Source organism: Chaetodon auriga, chromosome 8, assembly GCF_051107435.1.
Source record: "Chaetodon auriga isolate fChaAug3 chromosome 8, fChaAug3.hap1, whole genome shotgun sequence".
Classification (NCBI taxonomy): Eukaryota; Metazoa; Chordata; class Actinopteri; order Chaetodontiformes; family Chaetodontidae; genus Chaetodon; species Chaetodon auriga.
In genome coordinates, this window is record NC_135081.1 from 1,009,600 (window position 1) to 1,031,685 (window position 22,086).

The 22,086-nt window shown below is 40.8% G+C and overlaps 1 protein-coding gene across 2 annotated transcripts; it reads right to left on the reverse strand.

Annotated features, from left to right (window-relative positions):
* Positions 1-924: 924 nt before the first annotated feature.
* Positions 925-20,298, reverse strand: kpna5 (karyopherin alpha 5 (importin alpha 6)). Of its 2 annotated transcripts, none has more exons than XM_076736660.1 (14): positions 20,190-20,298; positions 18,873-19,006; positions 17,315-17,416; positions 17,033-17,132; positions 16,523-16,617; positions 13,235-13,366; positions 7,382-7,470; positions 7,182-7,281; positions 6,874-7,037; positions 5,514-5,592; positions 5,253-5,378; positions 5,033-5,160; positions 4,540-4,718; positions 925-3,020 (listed from the first exon to the last, which is right to left on the reverse strand). In XM_076736660.1, the coding sequence occupies exons 1-14, from the start codon at positions 20,242-20,244 to the stop codon at positions 2,833-2,835; spliced, it is 1,671 nt and encodes a 556-aa protein (XP_076592775.1). In that variant the 5' UTR covers positions 20,245-20,298; the 3' UTR covers positions 925-2,832. The 2 variants fall into 2 exon arrangements, with proteins under 2 accessions (XP_076592775.1, XP_076592774.1); XM_076736659.1 differs by having other exon boundaries at positions 4,540-4,739.
* Between the last annotated feature and the right edge of the window lie 1,788 nt (positions 20,299-22,086).

The window sequence follows — 22,086 nt, forward strand, 5'->3', positions numbered from 1 at the left end:
CTGTCTGGACTGTGTGCAGTTATATCTAGACCAGTAACCAGTAACAAAACTATACATTCTTTTCAACTATGGAGCCTTAAAGTGTTTGAACTCCTCGCAGACAGCAGCCATGCAGAAAGGATGGTTTAAAGTGTCAGATCCAGTTTGACAGGCTCATTTACAAGTGGGCTGATTTATGGTTTATGACTGAATTTCATAACAGATTGGGACTTTCCCCTCCTGTTACATGGACAGTGTTGGAGTGATGTTTTGTAGAAGTGGTCCAACCCAGCCATAACTGCAATCATATCATGTTGCTGTAGGTTCTTGCTCTAACTATGTGTGGGGACATCAGTCTGCTGTACAGCAATATTTCTTGCTAAAAAGAAAAGAAAAAAAAGGATGCTACTTTGTCTAAGGATAGTAATGATTCATTTATTCTTCCTTTGACAGATTTATTGCAATAAAAAAGCTGAAACAGAAAAACATCATTATGTTTTGTTTATTTTTGTTTAAAGATGTTGTTGGCCCTATGCAGACTATGTGGGTCAGTATATTAAAAACAAGGTTCAGAGAGGAAGCCACTTTTAGATACAGTCAAGGAAGACGTATTCAAATACATCATTTACTTAAATAAAAGTTGCAATGCCTTAACTTTAAAATATTCCATTAGAAGCAGAAGTTTTTCACTCAGAATATTACTGAAGTATAGAATGATAATCACCAAAATCTACTTAAAGAAAAAGCACTTGTCATTTTATCACTGTGAGTGGTTGAAATGGAGTTAGCTTCAACTACTTTCTCAGCTTGTTTTGGGTATGATTTCTGAGTAAATGTACTTAATTACATTACTCTGGCAACAGCAAAGCATGTTCAGTCAGTACAACAGTAAATGTGTCAGTAGGAGAACTTTCTGAAAGCCAAAAAAGCAGTAATGCAAGTGTGTATGGTTTGTATCCAACGGATCAATTTATTAATTCTTGTTGCACAGTGTATGTGGGCACTCCCCACAAGGAAGAACCAGGCATGACTACAAACAGCCTGACTCCTGGCTTCACTGTCAAACCTGTGATCCAGTCAATGTTAGGAACCACAGATTGTGGCTGCATACAGTAATTCACTCCTGTACACAGGCTGCTGGAGTTCTATCTAACACGCAATTTCTACTGAGAGCCACAAGCACACAGCAAATTAATTCCTAAACAGGAGACAACAAAAACACTACCAAAACCTAAAAAATTATGTACAATCATACAAACCAGAAATATTAGAAAACTATACATGACTGAATATGCTTGATGTAATTTCTGCATACAAATATTTTCCATTTGAGATGAATATAGATTGATTTCATGTTTGGTTCTCCACCAATTACTGTTATCAAATGTGCACATATTGGAAAAACTGTCTGGTTCAGGGGTAGAGCCACAGGTAGGAAAACAAAACACTGTGCTTCCATTGTAAGACTTCAACCACAAAATCAGAACATGAAAAAATAAAAATCAAAGCAAATGAGACAAAATCTCAGATGAGGCAAACCTACTCAAAATAAAAAACTTTCAAGGTTGTATAAAGGAGAAGCAGTGATGGACTGGAATTACTACAAACTGCATATCAATCCGAAAACATAATTGCATATCACATCTTCCCACAGCCACTTAAATACTTTACACTTTCTGACATGTATATATAATATACAAAACCCCAAGTCAGTCAATTAATCCCATCACATCAAAGAAATGTTTGCAGACAGAAAAAATAATTTAAGACATTATGTTGCTAGTTCAGAATGACAAACTACAAAACGGAAACAAAAATATCATTTACCGAGCAATACTGTTGCACACACTGCATCATGTAACATAGACAGCACCCTTTTTGCCCCGATACTGCTTTCTGAAATAAAGAACATTTAAAATAAGCAGCAAAACACAAGTGAATAGCCAACATTCACAGATTTCAAACTAACTTGGGCCAGTTGGACAGTCACATAATCCAAGAAGCAGTTGCCTCCAGTCAAAGGCTGAGGGTGGAGAAAAGAAAGAAGAGCTCCACCACAGCTCTCAAAAGACAAATAAATAGAAGAACCAGAGTCTCCAGGTGCTCATCACGTCCTTTTAAAATAAGAGGAGAGAAGAAAGAGTCCAGAGAGCATGTGCAGCTGCTTCAGACTTAAAGAATGGCAACACTGGGATGTACAGTAGTACGGTATTTACATCCACTACCTGCCTACAGCGAGGTCAACCACTACAATCTGAATCTGAACACCAACATTTTAGTCAAGATTGGATTCTTGCCATAGGGAAAGGGAAAAAAAAACATTAGTCTGATGTTTTATCTGTTCATTTATAGCTTTTCCTTCCTTCCTTGCGGTTTCTTTCTAAAGACTGAAGAGGTAGTTTCACATTAAGAAGGGATATGGATGCTGATTTGGAGACATCAGTTTCTAATTGTAACAAATATCATTAACCTCATTTAGAATGATAAAAATATCACAGGAAGTCAAAGGAGCATCAATCTGTAGCACTAAAGAAACAGGAGAATTGGCTTTCCATGGCATACACATCGCATCAGGAGGATGGAAGCCAGCAAAGCTGAGCATTCCATTCAGGCCCCCCCCAGTCTCAAACAGCATCAATGTGCTCTCACTTCTCATTCCCACATGCACAAATCTCTCCAGAGTAGGTGTTATTGTGAGGACATAGCAGAAGTGATGGTCTGGGGAGGAGCTGGTGGAGCTGGCCCAGCAGAGAGGAAGTGAGGTCCAAGGAGAGTTTGCTGGCCCGTAGGCTGCTGTCTCTGCCAGAGATTTAGAGACCAGGAAGAAGATTGAGCTGTGGAGGTGGGACAGGGTTAAAGTTGGAAACCCTCCATGGGGCCTTCCTGTTGCTGAAAGACAAACTGGCCTTGACTCTGGTCCACCTGTGGAGCCAAGTTGGCATCCTCTTCCTCGACACCGAAGTAGTGTTCGATCAGGTCAAAGGCCTTCTGGTAAATCTCCTGGTTCTCGTGGCTCTGCAGGAACTCAATCTTGTCCAGGCCTGAAGGGGTGCGACCAAACATACACAAGTTCTATCCTAGTTGTTTGATTTAAGAACTTGTTTAAAGCAGCATTAAGGAGCAAAACATGCACTGTTAGTGATTTTACAACAAATCAAACAATTTGTTTGTTATATGACCTGGACTGGACTGAATCTGTCACTTAGTTTGTGTGTCGAGTAGATTTTGAATTCTTCATAACTAGTGAGTTGCTAAATTGGGTGGCATCAGTCAAACGTAAATGATGTCTTTGCTACTAAAGCCTTTAGTTATGTGTTAAATGGTTACTAACATCTGTGGCAGCATCCAGAGAGAATCTGATGATATAAACGAGGAAGTCAACTGCACCATCACATTTCAGCAGAAGATCCACATTATCGTAAAGATGGTGGGTGTAGCCTGTCATGTAAGACCTGTTGATGATGAATATGATGTCCATTTTCATTTTGCTCAATCACTCCAAGCAGCCATATGTTGCATTTTTATTCTTGTAGTCGGAAAATTGTTTTGTAGGTAGCTGTTAATAACTAGGTGTAAATATTTAGCAACAACTAATGCACATACATAAGGACTACTAAATTTCAGTTTTATAAATGCTTACATTATCACTAGGCTAAGTTTGAACAAAACAATGTTGTGAAACATAACTGTCCACTACAAGACAGGACTAACTAAATATTTCTAATTGTGAGTTAAGGTGTGGATGTTAAGTGCCTGGAAAAAGCCAGGCTGAATGATACAGATGTTTCATTTTACATGTGGGTAGTGGCGCTGACACCTCAGAGTTGTCTGTAGTTTCCACAGCTATTTGTCACACTTTGGATGGTCAGGATGACTTTAAATGATGCTGATGCTGAAGGGGTGAAAGCAATTACAAATAAATTTTAGACTACATGAGAACAATTCAACACTCAAAACTTAGTATGTGCTTCTTTGTTTACTTTATCTTGTAATTTATGCTGCAGTAACAATATAAAGTGGGAGTGGAACTCATTTTAATGTATCAAGCTTCAGACATTCTTGTATGTATGTTGTTTTTACACTTTTTATTGGTGAAATGGATGGTTTATATTATAAGAAATGACCAGCCATATCCTTTTAAAAGGTAGGGTAGGATGAAAAAAAAATGTAAAATTTAAACACAGATTACATATTGTATTATAAGTACATATTTTACAATTATTGGATATTCAACTGTTCAATTATGTTGTCGTTCAATAATTTCAATCAAAAGATGCATGTGTTATGTACCAGTTATATCTCAGTTACTGGATTGATTAATTGGTGTTGGTCTCAACCAGAGACTATAACAAGTGTAATATAAGAAGAAAACTAGCAACTCAGGCTTATCAGATTATAAAACCAGAACAAAATTGTGATGCATTTCTGCCTCGGAACCAGCATCAAAATGCGTAAACTGTTGTCGTGTTAAAACTGATTGAAGGTATTGGTGTAAGTGACACATTTAATACAGTGTTGGCATGTTAGTTATGATGTTAGTGTGATGTTGCAGAGCTGTACCGTAAGCCTCCTCAATAAGAGCACAGTATGGGTTGATGCCTGTTCCGTTTTGTTTGGCCTCCTGTTCTCCCAGCCTTAAGATGTTCTCCAGACCATTCAGAGATACCTGCACTATCTTTGAGTCCATCACTGTCAGCAGGTCACACATGGGCTTGATGGCATTCAGAGACACCAGATACCTGTTCTCACAAAGAGAAGTGCTGAATAATGTATTTCAATTTATATTCAATTTATTTCTATAAATTGGTTTCAACCATTTCAAATTTCAATCTATAAATACAAGCCTGTTTAATGTCAAAATATTACTAACAGGCAGATCAAAGCATGTCTCTTGACTGTCTGTGTTAATCTTGGTCTGGTTCCAACTGTGGCTGAGCTCAGGAACATCATTGCTACATTCCTACAATCATGTTCCCTGTTATCCATGAGGGAAGAATTCTCAGTGTTCAGTACATCAGAGACAACCAGTGTTGTTTAGGACTGGTAAATGTACCTTATTTGTGAAGGAGTGCCACCAGAGGTGGCGTTAGTAATTGCCCATGCTGCCTCCTTCCTCGTACGGAACTCAGCCTTCTGAAGGATCTCAATAAGTACTGGGAAGATGTTGGCATCAATCACATTCTGACAAGAGAAGAAATATTGTCAGCTACACAGACACACAACAGCAGCCCTTCTCCAGACAACACACTACACTCAGGTGAAGCTACCTTTACCTGAATCTGAGCCCTGTTTCCTGCTGTGATGTTGGAGACTGTCCAGCATGCCTCCTTCTTGATGGACTCCTTTGGACTGCTAAGGAGGTGGAGTAAACATGGTAGTGCTGAACAGTTCAAGATTACCTGAGATGACAAACATACAAACAGACATCATATGGCATCATTTACAACTAGTACTGTGTATGATCCCTTGCAAATAGATCAGTGAGGACAAAAAGTGAGGGAATTAGTGTCTACTGTGAGTAACTGAGCCACTACCTGAGTCTGGATGTCATCTCCTGTTACAATGTTGCCCACTGCACGTAAAGCAGGAGAAACAACCTTATAGTCACTGTGCCTATAAAAAAACAAACATTCACACAGTGTACAGAGTTGAGATTACAGCAAAAGCTACTACTCGTGAAAATTTTGTGCAAATATTCAATTTCTTAGATTTTGACAGTTTTCATGCCAAAACATTGAGAAACTGAAATTGTGTGTTGTTTAGTGTGTCCAATAATGAACATCTTCATTTGTGCTCTGCTCGTAACCGGGCAAAAATGAATTCAGATTAAGGGCTTTCCACTGAAAAAAAAACAAAAACAAAAAAAAAACCAGCAGAAACACTAACTATTTCAATTCAAGACAATTGCACTGTGGCCACAAACATACTTGTTTATTAGATGAACACTTTAAAGGGAAATTTCAGTATAATTCAAACTATATATACTACCTATTTAGTATTTCCCATTACTATTTGCTATTGTGACTGGATAGGTCATGTTAATTTTGCTCTCACCAGCTCTCTTGTAGATATTCAGCGAAATGAACACTTGCACCAAACAGCTTATATTAGGTCATGGTGTGTAAACATCTCACAACTTCCCAAATAAAGCAGATTTTCACATTAATAAATCTTTAAACACTTGGCTCTTGACCTACAATGATTCACCATTACAATCATTATGTTAATTAAGAGAAACAGTCAGCAAGCTGCCACAGATGTGTTTCCCTATACAGTTAGCCAACATGTCCATTCCAGGGTGTTACCTTCTGTGTCCACTTTGAACCAGACTCACAGACAAAAATTTAAAATGAGTCACCTACAAGTCAGGTTTATTTGGAAAGTTGTAGGAGTTTCTCACAGTTTTACCCAATACATGTTGTTTTGTGCGAGTTTTGTGTTTACCCCAGTCTCTACAATAGAGGTGGCGAGAGCAAGTGCAAAGTTGTCATGACCCATACAGTCACATTTATGGGAAATACACCAGGATGTTCCTTTAAATATAGTTCCAGCTCACAGTTAAATCACTACTCTATAGCAGTGTGAAAGGTACATTAAACTGCAGGCAATCACAGCAATGATACTCTGCTTCACACTCATACATACGAGGTAACTTACCACTGAAATGAACCCAAATGTTATACTGACAACAGACAATTAAAAGAGGATGACTTATAGGAGGAGGATGTTTATGCTTTTTCAGTATAAACATGCTAATGCAAACTGAGGTGTCCAAAGAGAAAATAATTGAGTCACATCTACCTTGCCTATAATTTTACCATAACAGGACACCTGGTCATGCCCTGTCACACACATTTGAGCCTACGTGATAGCGTGGACCTGCCAGTTCCTTACATGAGCAGCTCCACTAGTCTGCGGCACACCCCAGAGTCAATGACTGTCTGGATCTTTTCATTAGGACCGTCAGACAAATAGGACAGAGCCCAGCAAGCATCAGCCAGCACATCTGGATCACTGCTGAACAGAAGCCTGGACAACACACTTAGACAAGGAGACACCTGACACACACCGGAGACAAAGATAACAAAGACACAGGCAGTTTAATACCAGAGCTGAATGAACAACTCAAGAATTAATGGTGCAAGCAGAAATAAGGGAAATGGGCTCCAGCATTCCAATTTAGTTATGACACGTTGATTCACCTTGGCAAAATCCGGTGGTGGGTTCTTTCCTCTGCAGAGGTTGGACAGAGCCCACACTGCATTGCGGGTTGTTGTGAGACGGTTGGACTTGGCGAGTAGCCTGGATATGACAGCACAGGTTTCAGTGGTTATAATATTTTCCACACTCAGACAGAGTGACACTAAACACTAAAGTGACACTAGACACTAAAGACACTTACTGTTGTAGAGACGACAGAATGCCACAGTTGAGCACGTAGTCTCTGCACTCAGCGTTGTCTCCTGCGATGTTCCCCAGCGCCCACACTGCCTGAAACACAACTCACAGTCAACACACCTCAGTGTCCAAGTGAAAATGTCCTGCTATCAGTGAACTCTGAGGGCTGTTAGGATTATGATGTGACTTTCTGCCTTTCAAAACTCCTAATCCCATAGGATCCAACTTTGCAAAGCTAGATTATTGAAGATCTCTGAGGCCCTCTCTGATATTTGTTACAGAGCAGACACCAGCAGATTTGAATCCTATATTCTAGTCATGCCCAAGCTTGGAGGTCTTTTCTGATCTTATATCAGAGATACTAGAACTGATTTGAACCTATTGCCTCAGATTGCCATCTTTGGTATCCCTGAGGAGGGTGTCAGAATGATCGCTAAATAAACAAATGTAATCTTGTTTGCCTCTTTAATAGTTCATTGGCAAATTCTCCACCTATTTCTGAAAATGGAAAAGATAAAATTTGCGGTCTGTGGCTCAACTGAAAAAAATTACAAACAATGGCACCCTCTCATGTCTCACTTTGAAACACGCAACAATCTTTTCCACTGGCCCCAGAGTGCTGGAAGTATGACTGGATGTAGATAAGTGTGGATTGTTGAAGGGTGGGTGTATGCATGCATATGCATACAGTTGTGTGTAAGTCGAAACTGTACATTAGCTGTACATACAGCTGTATGTATGAATAAGTAAATGTGTACTGATGTAACAATGTACAGGCACATATATCTTGGACCTTTTGGGGTGCTTAAAGTTAGGCTGACAAGTTGATTTTGTTTATCACCTGTTCTTTTGTCTGTTCTTTTTTCCTTCAATTATACAATTATTTTGTTATCTGTATTTATCTAATTGATTCAATACTAATTATTATCTTATCTTTTTATCATTTTGTCTTCAAAAGTAGGAAGGGTCGCTCTTCAGATATGTATGTTGAAGGATTTGTTGCACCGATGTGACTCAGCCATGCTCTTCACTTATATTTTCTTATCTACATACAGCTCTGGAAAAAATTAAGAGACCACTGCAGATTTTTCTGAAATCAGCATCTCTACATATATGACAGCATTCCATTCCAGTCTGTTGAATTCCAATACAAGCACACCTCATTCTGTTTAATGGGGTACTCATTCGGTGATCACCTGAACCAAATCTAATTTAATAACGAAAAGTATAAAATCCACTGCTGTGTCATCACTATCCTCTTGCCATAGGACAAGCTGGATGGCAAAAACAGTGCTAGTAGTACCTCAAAAGTAATTGGAATCAAAAAATAACTATTGACCATGCCAAAGAGTTGAAAAGAAAAGTTTTGAGTGGGGAAAAGAAGCGTTCAATTCTGGCTTTACTGACAGAGGGATACGGTGAGCCTCAGGTTGCTTCCATCCTTAAAATTTGTAAGACAGCAGTTCAGAAGAACAATGTCAAGCAGCAGACATTGGGGACAACAAAGCTACAGACCAGCAGAGGGCGAAAACAACTCTCCACTGACCGAGATGACCGTCAACTCATTCGAATGTCATTCAGCAACCGTAGGATGACATTAGGTGACCTACAAAAAGAATGGCAAATGGCAGCTGGGGTGAAGTGCACAGTGAGAACGGTTCAAAACAGGCTCCTAGGGGCAGGGCTCAAGTCGTGTGAAGCTAGAAAAAAGCCCTTCATTAATGAGAGGCAAAGAGGAGCCAGGCTGAGGTTTGCAAAAGACCATAAGGATTGGACCATAGAGGACTGAAGTAAGGTCATCTTCTCTGATGAGTCCAACTTTCAGCTTTGCCCAACACCTGGTCATCTAATGGTTAGAGGGAGACCTGGGGAGGCTTACAAACCACAGTGTCTCGCACCCACTGTGAAATTTGATGGAGGATCGGTGTTGATCTGGGGGTGATTCAGCAAGGCTGGAATCGGGCAGATTCACCTTTGTGCAGGACGCATGAATCCAGCAGGACAATGCTCCATGCCACACAAATCAATCAAGGTGTGGATGAAGGACCACCAGATCAAGACCCTGTCAGGGCCAGACCAATCTCCAGACCTGAACCCCACTGAAAACCTCTGGAATGTGATCAAATGGAAGATGGATAGTCACAAGCCATCAAACATAGCTGAGCTGCTTGAATTTTTGTGCCAGGAACTGCATAAAGTCACCCAACAGCAATGTGAAAGACTGGTGGAGAGCATGCCAAGACGCATGAAAGCTGTGATTGAAAATCAGGGTTATTCCACCAAATACTGATTTCTGAACTCTTCCTAAGTTAAAACATTAGTATTGTGTTGTTTAAAAATGAATATGAATTTGGTTTTTGAGGTCTGAAAAGACTGCATCCTTTTTGTTATTTTGACCATTTGTCATTTTCTGCCAATAAATGCTCTATATGACAATATTTTTAATTTGGAATTTGGGAGAAGTGTCAGTTTATAGAATAAAACAAAAATGTTCATTTTACTCACCTGCCTATAAATACTAAAATCAGAGAAACTGATAATTTTGTAGTGGTCTCTCTTTTTTCCAGGGCTGTATATCTGTATTTTGGTCATCAATATATATTGTACATACATCAATATATATTGTGAATTTTTCCCGATCTATTTTTCACTAGACATCTATTGTATGTCTGTCCATTCCAGGAGAGTGGTAAAGGGTTTTTGTGTATGGGGCTTTCCTTAGCCGCATCAAGGGTCTAATGACAGAGGGGTCTTATGCTGTGCAGACTCTACAGCCCCTTGAGACAAACTGTGATTTGGAATTTGACAGAGACAAGAGCATCCCTGGTAAGCAGAAAGGTGGTGGTGTCTGCTTACACATAAACTAAACGTGGTGTAAGACTGCAGTGCTAAAGGTGTCATGGTTAACAAGATGGACAATATGTCTACTTAAGTTCCTACTAGGCAACTTCAACCATTTTCCACTGTACGATGTTTTATGTGCATATCATCAGTACATTGACTGGTTTAATCACCCCGTGAGTTCGCTTTATTCATTCTGGTCACTGTTTACATCCAACCGCAGGCCAACGTGGAGGACGCACAGCGTATGCTCGCTGACCAGATACTGTGTGTGGAGCGGACCAACCTGGACTCTTTAGTTATTGTCCTTGGTGACTTTAACAAAGGTAACCTCACCCACGAACTCCCTAAATACAGACAGTTTATCAAATGCCCGACCAGAGAGCAGAATATTCTGGATCACTGTTACAACACAGTCAGGGATGCTTATCACGCCGTCCCCCGTGCTGCACTGGGCCACTCCGACCACGTCATGGTACACCTGAGTCCTGCGTACAGGCAGAAAGTAAAGCTCTGCAAACCTGTAGTGAGGACATCAAGGAAGTGGACCAGCGAGGCTGTGGAGGATCTCCAGGCGTGTTTGGACTCTACTGACTGGGATGTGTTCAGGACTGCTACCAACAGTCAGGTTGAGTACACGGAGGCTGTGACGTCTTACATCAGCTTCTGTGAGGACTGCTGTGTTCCATCATGCACCAGGGTGAGTTACAACAACGACAAACCCTGGTTCACAGCCCAACTCAGACAGCTAAGGTTGGCAAAGAAAGAGGCCTTCAGGAGTGGGGACAAAGACAGATTCAAACAGTCGAAGTACAAGTTTAGCAAAGGGGGAAAGGGGCTAAACAACTGTACTCTGAGAAGCTCCAACACCAGTTCTCAGCTAACGACTCTGCATCTGTCTGGAAAGGGCTCAGACAGATCACCAACTACAAGCCTAAAGCCCCCCACTCCATCAACGATCGACGCCTAGCCAACGACCTGAACCAGTTCTACTGCTGCTTTGAAAGACAAAGGGACAGTCCAGCAAACATCCCCCACAACACCTCCGAACAGCTCCAGCTCCAGTCACCTCCACCAATGCCCACCTTAAACAGTGCATGAAGCTGGGGAAACACGTCTCCGACGCAAAGACCATCAGCACTGGATCCCCCCAGGGCTGTGTTCTTTCTCCTCTGCTCTTCTCCCTGTACACAATCAGCTGCACCTCCAGGCACCTCCGTCTGTCAAGCTCCTGAAGTTCTCCTGAAGTTTGCACCACCCTCATTGGACTCATCTCTGATGGCGACGAGTCCGCCTACAGGTGGGAGGTTGACCATCTGGTGACCTGGTGCAACCAGAACAACCTGGAGCTCAACGCTCTAAAGACAGTTGAGATGGTTCTGGACAACAGGAAGAACTCAGCCTCACCTGCCTCCATCACCCTCTGTGACTCCACTATTGACACTGTGGAGTCTTTCTGCTTCCTGGGAACAATCATCTCCCAGGACCTCAAGCAGGAGCCGAACATCAGCTCCCTCATCAAGAAAGCACAGCAGAGGATGTACTTCCTACGCCAGCTGAAGAAATTCAGCCTGCCAAAGACAATGGTGGTGCACTTCTACACAGCCATCACTGAGTCCATCCTCACCTTCTCCATCACCATCTGGTACACTGCTGCTACCGTCAAGGACAAGGGCAGACTGCAGCGTGTCATTCGGTCTGCAGAGACGGTGATTGGCAGCAATCTCCCATCTCTCCAGGACCTGTACGCCTCCAGGACCCTGAGACGTGCAGAAAAGATTGTGGCTGATCCCTCTCACCCCGGACACAAACTCTTTGAGACACTCCCCTCTGGCAGGAGGTTGCAGTCCATCAGGACCAAAACCTCACGCCACAAGAACAGTTTTTTCCCGTCTGTTGTCAGCCTTATCAACAAGGCCCGGAACTCCCCAACACTCTTCACACTCCACCTCTGCCTCATCTTGTCACATTGACATAGACACAACTCTATGCATTACATTAACGCTCAGCTTGGACTTCTTTCTGAAAAAACAGACTTTGTTTCTGGAAAAAACAAACAAAAAAACAGACTTGTGTATATATATTTATATTGTTAGATTTTGTACTCTTATTTTTAGTAGATGTGTCATACACCAACTTCACCACAACAAATTCCTTGTATGTGTAAAATCATACTTGGCAAAAAAGCTTTTTCTGATTCTGATTCTACCTTACTCAATACGGTATTGGACAAATGTTATATCTGTTCCCAGAGCTTACAGATCTTTCCTTCTGTTGGGGCCTGTTTACCACTGATTATAACTCTGTTTTGCTTGCTCCTGCATACCAACCTGTCAAACATTTAAGGTCTGCTCTGACAATAATATTAAGGCACTTAGAGGTTGTTTTAAATGTAGCACATGTGATGCCCTTGATGAGCCAGGTTTAGATATTACTCAGCAAGTAGATGTTATATCATCATATTTTATCTTCTGTGTGGATAAAGAGAAGGAAAATTTTCCTTAAAAATAAACCATGGGTAACAAAACAGTTAAGAAGTATTCTGAAGGACAACTGAAGAAATTAAGGATGATTAAAAAAAATCAACTGAGCAGTGAGACGGACAAGCAGTAACGCGTTTCATACAAGTTGGGACAAGGGCAACAAAAGACTGGAAAGTTATGGAATGCTCCAAAAACAACTGTATGGAACATTCCACAGGTAAACAGGTTCATTAGTAACAGGTGATAGCATCATGTTAGGTTATGAAAGGGGCATCCTCAAAAGGCTCAGTCATTCACAAGCAAGGATGGAGAGAGACACCACTTTGTGAAACAAATGATTGTATAAAAGGGTCTTAAAACATAGGCTTGGGAACACTTTGTGAAACCACTATCAGTAAACATAGTTCATTTGCAAATTATTTCATTCTGTTTTAATTCTGTTCCATCCCAGCTTTTTTGGAGTCACAGTTGCAAGTACTGTTTTATGGTCTATAACGACACTTGTGCCCATATCTTATCTTGTAGGCTCTCACCTGTTCCTGGACATCCTCATACTCAGAGTTCAGCAGCTCAATGAAAATGGGAACAGCTCCTGTTTCAATCACCACCTTGGTGTGCAGGAAGGTACCTGAAGCGATGTTGGTTAGTGCCCAGGCTGCCTCAAACTGTTGGAAGCAAACAAATAATACACTTAAAAATGGCATTTCATACAATCCAGCTGCCATTACCAAGAAGAAGCAGGAACTTGACCATCTTTCCCATGCAATCATTTACTTGGTGATCAATTATAAATGGATCAAGCAATATAGAACATATGTTCTATACATCTGAAGTGAAATTACAGGTTGGGAGCACGGTGACTCAGTGGTTAACAATGTCGCCCCACTACTAAAAGGTTAGATTACCAGCAGGGGCAGGGCCTTTCTTTGTGGAGTTTGCATATTTTGACTGTGGAATTGTGGGTTTCCTCCAGGGGGCTCCTGATTCTCCCACCATCAAAAACAACCTTGATATACTTAATTCTCCTGACAGTGCCTTTGACCAAGGCACTGACTTTGAGCTGGAGTTGGTCCCAGGGCACCGCATTTTGGCAGCCGACCACTCCTCAGGGATGGATTAAATGCACTGATTAAATTTCTCTACATTCTACTGTGTGTATGATTGTATGTGACAATAAAATCTGATTAAGGAAAGCATTTTATCCTATCTGAATCCAGTATCAAATTTGCTTATTTAATCTGAATCCTTACTGAACCTATTTATGTTTGGAGTGCAACTTTTGAAAGTTGCCAAAGTTACAAATAACAAAAACTCAAAGGTGCAGGTAAAATCTGCAGGTTGAGAATATATGACATCAATTGTTGATTAAATAGTCATCTGCTGGGGGACAGAGTTCAGCAGGGTAACAGCTCTGGGGAAGAAGCTGTTCCTGTGCCTGCTGGAACAGAGGCTCCTGAACTTCAGACCAGATGGTAGGGGGGCAAACAGTCCATGGTTGGCGTGGGAGCGGTCTCTGCTGATACTGCGCGCCCTTCTCAGGCACCGCTTGCGCTGGAGGTCCTCGATGGCAGTTAGCTGGGCACCAGTGATGTGCTGGGCGGTTTTCACCACCCGTTGCAGCCTTCTGCTCGGAGGCTGTGCAGCTGCCGTACCATACTGAGATGCAGTTGGTCAGGATGCACTCAATGGTGCAGCAGTAGAAGTTAACTAGGATTTGACGAACCAGGATAACTTTCTTCAGTCTCCTCAGGAAGTAGAGGCGCTGTTGAGCCTTCTTTATCAAAGTGGAGGAGTTGAAGGTCTAGGAGAGGTCCTCAGAGATGTGGACACCCACGAACTTGAAGCTGGAGACACATTCAACCTCAACCCCGTCGATGTAAATGGGGGTATGACTGAAGCCTTTGGTTTTCCTGAGTCCACGATGAGCTCCTTGGTCTTCTTGGTGTTGAGGGTCAGGCTGTTGTCGCTGCACCACATCACCAGCTGCTGAATCTCATCCCTGTAGTCTGACTCGTCATTGTTGTTGATCAGGCCTATCACCATGGTGTCATCTGCAAACTTGATGATGGAGTTGGAGCCATGCACAGGCACACAGTCGTGGGTGAAGAGGGAGTGGAAGAGAGGGCTCAGCACACAGCCCTGTGAGACGCCGGTGTTCAGGGTCAGGGTGGCAGAAGTGTGAGTGTGTTTAGCTTCCCTGATGCCCCACTTCAGGTTAGCTCTGGATGAGCTGTAGGCCACTGCGTTGCCAGATCTGAAGGCAACATCATCTTCCTTTGGTAGGAGGCAGACCTTACAGTTCATCTAAGGCTTCTGGTTGGGAAAAGTTCTTATCTGTTTGTGGGTCGTGACGTTGTCAGCATATGTGTTAATGTAATTCAGAATGGAGGAGGCATATGAGTCAATGTCAATGGATCCTGAGTCCAGCGTGGCCCAGGTGGCAAACATACTCCAGTCTGTCTGTTGGAACTGGTGCTGGAGTGTGCCGTCCGCTCCCTCTGGCCATACTTTAGCAATTAATTCTTAACTGGGAGATTCTGTCTCCTGAAACTGTCCTCACAAGTGTCTGGGGCTGGTTGTCCACTGACCAGAAGGTTGGTGGTACCCAACCTCTCCTTTGCTCCTTTAGTCTGCATGTTGATGTGTCCTTGAGCAAGATGAATCCCAAATTGCTCATAACATTGTGCCATTGGTGTGTGAGTGTGTGAGAATGGGTGAATGTGGCGTGTGTTGTACAGCACTTTCAGAAGTCAGTAGACTTAAAAAGTAACAATAATACCGGCCTGGACACAAATCTGTCAAGTTAAAATAAATAATATTCCTGCCATCAACACTGGGTGAAGTTTAAAAGAACGAAGAAGACAGCAATAAGTCTTCCTCTCTAACTGCTGATGTGGACTCACCAGTGGGTAGGTACAGCTGGTAAAGAAGAGGAACTGTTATATAAGCCGGAAGGTTTACAAAAAATTGTTCAGTTGTAACATATGTGTGTGTGTGTGTGTGTGTGTATATATACATATATATACGTATATACATATACATACATACACACACACACACACACACACACACACACACATATACATACATACACTTAAGTTTCAGCATGTTCATTTCAATTTGCTATTAGCCTAACAAACACACTGTGGTTCAAAGGTGCTATTGGATAATTGTATACAAAGCCATTTAAAATAGGTATTTCTACAAATTTAAGTGTATTAAAACGTTGACTTCTCTGCATTCTTTTCTGGATTTGTCAAATGGAAATGCTGACTCAGCTGCTAGCAAAAAGTAGTGACACCAAAAAACAGTTGCTCTACTGATAGCTCAACCTCTCTCAACCTCCGGCCAATTACTTGGGTGGATATTGACATTTTTAGATATTAGCTGATGCCTACACTCACAAGTCCCAATAAACAAAAAAAATGTATTCAGAATTAAAGTGAACAATACATAAGCGTAAATTTTGGGACCAAACACTAAGAGATGCTGCGGTTTTGTTTTTTGATTACACGTGGACATTTATTTAGTAAATACATTTTTTATTTAAAATGAGTGCACTGCAGCAGAGATAACTGAAACCAGGATATTCGATTTTGGTCATATCACACAACACTATTAACAATGGCAGCATTTCAAAGTTTACATCTAAATTACAAAGTTATCATAGCAATGCATAATGTTTGGGTAGAAGCAGACAATAAAGTGATTTAGTTGTTTTTTAACGAGGTAACTAGGAACTGTAGCTAATTACTATATTTCAGTAGCTAGCACAACAATGCTAATCATAGCTTCATTTATATAGGCAACTGTGCTCTCACCTGTAATGTGCAGTTTTCACTCCTCTGCAGGAACTCCACAAAACGATTCACAACACCAGCAGTGGAAATGACCTCATCTATGGGTGGGTTTGGCTCTGTACAGAGGAACAGAACAGAAACCATCTCTGTAATGTAACCCGGTTCAAAGAATGAAAGAGATTTAAAAGAAGGCAGTGGTTCAGATCAATTGATGAGCAAAAGTCAATTTATCTGAGTGTTCACAAACTTTATATATTCTTCAAACAGAAAATTCATGTTCTATATTTGTTTTTAATGACTTTAATTAACAGTTTCATCTTAAGTGGTCAATACTGTGGTGTTTTTGCAGAGATCTCAGAATGTTCAAGTTGTGACATAGCACAAGTTTGGAAAGTTGGCACTCTTTTCTTTTGGTTAAATATCTTGTATCTTAATCAGTGAAAGGGTGGTGCAAAGTAGTAAGAGATTGTTACTTAAACTTCCAAACAAATAAATTATGTACATATTTGTTGTCCAGGATGGAACACAAACCTTTGGAGAGTAATTTCCTAAATTTCTGGGTAGCAATTAGCTGCTGGTCTGGGTCTTCAGAGAAGATCATCTGAATCATGTCTGGAGTTATGACCCCTTCCTGCACAAATGTCAACATTAGACAAATCTCAGAAATTGCTATCATGTCCAGGATGTAGTCAATCACATTTAACAGAAAAAATGTGAGCTTAGAAAGATAAGTCTGAAATTGGGGCTTTAATTACAAGTACAGGCCAGATAACTACATTTAAAGAAAGAACACTACAGTAAACCAACACTTACACCTGAAACGGGGACTGTGGAGCTGATGTCTGGATCCTGGATTGGACATTCCAGCATTGATTCATCATTTGTAGATACACATACATTTCTCCTCTTGAACAGCTGTTGGCACAGAGTCAAGGTCACATGACTGGGACACTAAACATACCAGCACATATGAAAAAAATGCACATAGGTTTAATTGTAATTAACAATATTTAAGACCCTGAATAACGGAAACACAATGTCAATTGTTTTAAGACTTTTCATAGACTGGCAACATTGGTAAATACAAGTAGTTTCATTTCAATAAACATACCAGCCGTAATAACTATACTACTGTTGTACTTATTAATCAGACAAATACTTGAAATATATTCCCTACTCTTGATTGGACCCAAATGCCCCGAATCTGAAATTTCCCACTGTTGATGTTTTGAGACATACAGTACCAGTCAAAATGTTTGGACACACTTTCCAATGGTTTTCTGCATTTTTATTGTTTTCTACATTGTAAATTAATACATCAAAACTATGAGAGAAAACATTGGAATTATGCAGGAAACACAAAATTGTTAAACAAGGCAAAGTATGTTTTAGATGTTTAGAATATTTAGATTCATCAAATAGCCACTGTTTGCCTTGATGAAAGTTTTGCACACTATTGACATTCTCTCAACCACCTTCATGACAAATTTACTTGGAATGGTTTTCAATTAAGAGCTGTGCCTTGTCAACAGTTAATTAGTGGACTGTAATGCCATCTGACAGCATTTGAGACAATCAGTTGTGTTGTGCCTAGGTAGTGTTGGTATAAAGTAAAAAGTCCGAAGTTCTGTAACAATTTGTATGATGGCAAGAACCGCTCAACTAAATAAAAAGAAATGACAATCCATTAGCGAGGTCAGTTAATCCACAACATTTCAAGAATTTTGGATGTATCTTTAAGTGCAGCCGCAAAAACCATCAAACCCTGTGATGAAACTGGTTCTCGTGAGGACAGTGCTAGGAAAAGAGGACCACAAGTTACCTCTGCTGTGAAATTCATTACAGTTACAAGCCTCAGTAATCGCCAGTTAACTGCACCCCAGATCACCATCTGAGACCATAATTTGTTTTTCAATAGGACAATGACCCAAAACACACCCATGTAAAGGCTATCTCACCAAGAAGGAGAGTGGTGGAGTGCTGCATCAGATGACGTTACCTCCACAATCACCTGACCTGAACCCAACTGCTCAGCATATATGGAAACTCCTTCAAGACATTCCTGGTGACTACCTCACAAAGCTGTCATCCAAACAAAAGGTGGCTACTCTGAAGAATCTAAAATATGAAACATATTTTTCTTTGTTTACACCTTTTTTGGCTACTAAAAAATTCCATAGGTGTTCCTTAATTGTTTTGATGTCTTCGGTATTGATGTGCAATATAGAAAATAAGGAGTGAGGGAATGTGGACATTTAAGGGTGCAATAAGAAAAGAAGGAAGTCTGTCTTGAATGCTAAGCGTGTTTCATACAACAAATTTAACATAAAAAAAATTTTAATCAAGAAGTTCAGGATGAGACAGTGTTTACCTGCTCTTCTCTCTTTTGTTTGCGTAGCTGGATTCCTTCCTCTTCTCTTCTTCGACGCATCTCTTGAGGATTCAATGCTTTGTTCTTATAGCTCTTCATCCTGTAGTTGTCTTTACCTGGGCTTGCCATTGTGTCTAAAAAGTCAGGGTGAAGGACAGGCAGTTAAGATCAAGGTGCATTTGCTCATCAAATGCAAACATCATTAAACATTGAGGATCTATTACTATGTGACAATATTTAGTTTGAGAGGGCAAAACTTTCATATATTACACAATGACTGTAAAAATAGTTTCAATTAATTTAGCCAGTACTTGAACCGGGTAAGTTGGCTGAGTATTCTTTTCTCCAGCAAACCTCTGTTTACCACTTCACCAAACAATAAATTATGCAACAAAGAACAAAGACACACAGAACAGAACAATACACACAAAACTGACTATTTTGTATTCAGGTATGAAAACGGTCTCAATAGGGATGCAAGTGTTGGGACTTGTAGGTGGCTTCAGAAATTATTTTACTGTTACTATTAAATAATAAATCAATGAACAACAGGACTGGGCCCAAAATAGATTCCTGTGGCACTGCTTTAATAACTGGAAGGTGTTAATAGGCCCACCACCCTCACACCCATTTCTGTCTGATAAAGCTCTGGATCCAATTAAAGCAGACTGACAATAGTAAAGAAATAAAGAATGAGTAACTACATTTTGATAAATCTTACATGGACATTGCTTTATACTATCTAAACCAGCTAAACCAGGACGATAACGTTACTTTCTTACGTCATACGCCTTCTCTTGTCATTTCTGGAGTTATTAATTACAGACAACAACATATCTGGTCTTAAACAAATATATTTGGGTAATTTCTTCATGGTACGTTGTGTTAAGCAGCCGTTTTCCCGTGCAGAAGGAGGTCACGCCAAACGCCTTTCCCAAAACTAACGTTAGCTCGCAGTACAAGCCAACGCTGCACTGCTGACAGTCAAAGCTCACATCAGAATCAGTTTGGCCAAATATGTGTCCTCATACAAGTGCGTCTAGCTCTTCAAATAAAGGCTATATGCACACAGCGAACGTTAATCTACCCAACACAACTTCGTTTTTCAGAGTTTTCGTAAAATCTATCCGTACAGCAGAACAAAATATATTTGGGCTACTCCTTGTCAGTTACTAAACTAGCTCCATGGCTATCTCCTCAGCTAATACCACGATATACAGTTATCTCAGAAGTATTTAGTTGCAGTGACAACATCAGTTACCATGACATATTCCCGTAACACTGATTGTTACACACTTAGGATCTAGTGTTTCATACCTGAAAATACGTAGGGCTGTTTAATAGCTGCAACCTTTGGAGCTCTCCCTCTCATTCAAGCAAAATGGCGTCCTGCTGATACTTTCCCAGGAAACCCCTCGTGTCAACAACACCTCACGCCACTTCCGTCAGCTGTCGGCCGATTTCTGCGTGTGAAATAAGGCCCACTCCCAATGACCAGCGCCTTTGAAAAAGAGTGGCGACACCTCCAGAGACTTGTGTTGGAATTTTGGAATGCGGAAGTAACGCGTGTGGTTATTACGGAGCCCGGGACCTGACACGGGGAAAAAATAAATAAATTGTGGCCACGATATAGCTATAACGTGCGCACGAAATATTAATTCGTTCCCACGAAACACTAATTTGTTCCCACGAAGTACTAATTTGTGGCCACGAAATAAACATGACGTGCGCACGAAATACTTATTTGTGGCCACGAAATAGGTATAACGTGCGCACGAAATATTAAATGATAAAAATATTATTCCTGGACAGCTGGGTAAGCAAATCGAGCGCACCTTCTCTGACAGAGGCGCTAAACAACAATGGACAGGGATACAGCGATTGAGTTTTACTTTAGGCTGGGGATGAGCATAGTAACAGGATGATACAAAGTCGGGTGAGACGGCAGCTACCCGTTGTAGTAGATAAAATAACTGTCTAAATGTGGGACATATCGACAAGATATTAACAAAAACATAATAAGAAACTTACCTTGAAGATATCCCGTAGGCTACTGAAGTTTAGGTGCGCTCGATTTGCTTACCCTGCTGTCCAAGAATAATATTATTATCATTTAATATTTCGTGCGCACGTTATACCTATTTCGTGGCCACAAATAAGTATTTCGTGCGCACGTTATGTTTATTTCGTGGCCACAAATTAGTATTTCGTGGCCACAAATTGGTATTTCGTGGGAACAAATTAGTGTTTCGTGGGAACTAATTAATATTTCGTGCGCACGTTATAGCTATATCGTGGCCACAATTTATTTATTTTTTTCCCGTGTCAGGTCCCGGGCTCCGTATGGCGGTGCAACGGATAGTTCAAAAACACTGATGAGGAGTTCAGCTCTGAGCGAGTTCAGCTCTGAGCGCTAGAGTTTCCCAAGCCAGTGTTGCCTACTTAGCGACTTTGTCGCCATATTTAGTGAGATTTCAGACCCCCGAGCAACTTTTTTTTATTTTTTTTTAAAATCTAGATACTTGCGTTCTTGGAGACTTTTGGAGACTCTGACGTGATGGCGTGAACCGTCCCTTTTTAAGGAGAGAGTAATGACTGTGCTTTGTGTGATTGCAGTTCCTCACCCCTCCTACTGTCTCTCCCCCTGCTGCAGTGGTAGCTCTGCTCAGTGACTCTTGCGAGACAGCGGTCGGTCTGGATTCAAGTTGCTCGAACACTGCTGGCTGTAGTTGAGCTCGGACAAAAGAATAGCTACCAAGAACTGCAAACGAGCATTACAGACCGGTCTGCTAATCCTGATCATCCTCTGCCATTTTCCGTTCTGTATTAAATGACGCCAACTGACGTGATTATTTTTGCAAACTTGCCAAATAAAAGCAATTAAAAATGACTTATGACTTGATAAAATGACTTCCTCTTTCTCTAAGTGTGTGTGTGTGTATTGTGTAATATAAATACAAATGTTCATAAAAGTTCTAAGTGGGACATTGGTTAAGCAACAACAACAACAACAACAACAACAACAATATTAATAATAACTGAGGATATGGCAACACTGTCCCAAGCACGGTCGATTGAAAACTGATGCAATGTCTGCGTTTTTTGACATTCTAACGCATGACCTGAGTTGTCACAAATCTAGTAAATAGTGGTATCAGCGCTAGTTAATATTTATCGTAAGATAATAGCTAGATGCATTGTAATTGCAGGGTTA

Excerpts from the sequence above, each read along its gene's own strand:
- kpna5 (XM_076736659.1), bottom strand. The coding sequence starts at position 20,244 with ATGAGAGGGAGAGCTCCAAAGGTTGCAGCTATTAAACAGCCCTACGTA. Across the intron at positions 13,367-16,522 it reads GTGAAAACTGCACATTACAG|TTTGAGGCAGCCTGGGCACT; the intron begins GTGAGAGCACAG and ends TGCTTCCAACAG. Across the intron at positions 5,161-5,252 it reads GAAACAGGGCTCAGATTCAG|AATGTGATTGATGCCAACAT; the intron begins GTAAAGGTAGCT and ends TTCTCTTGTCAG.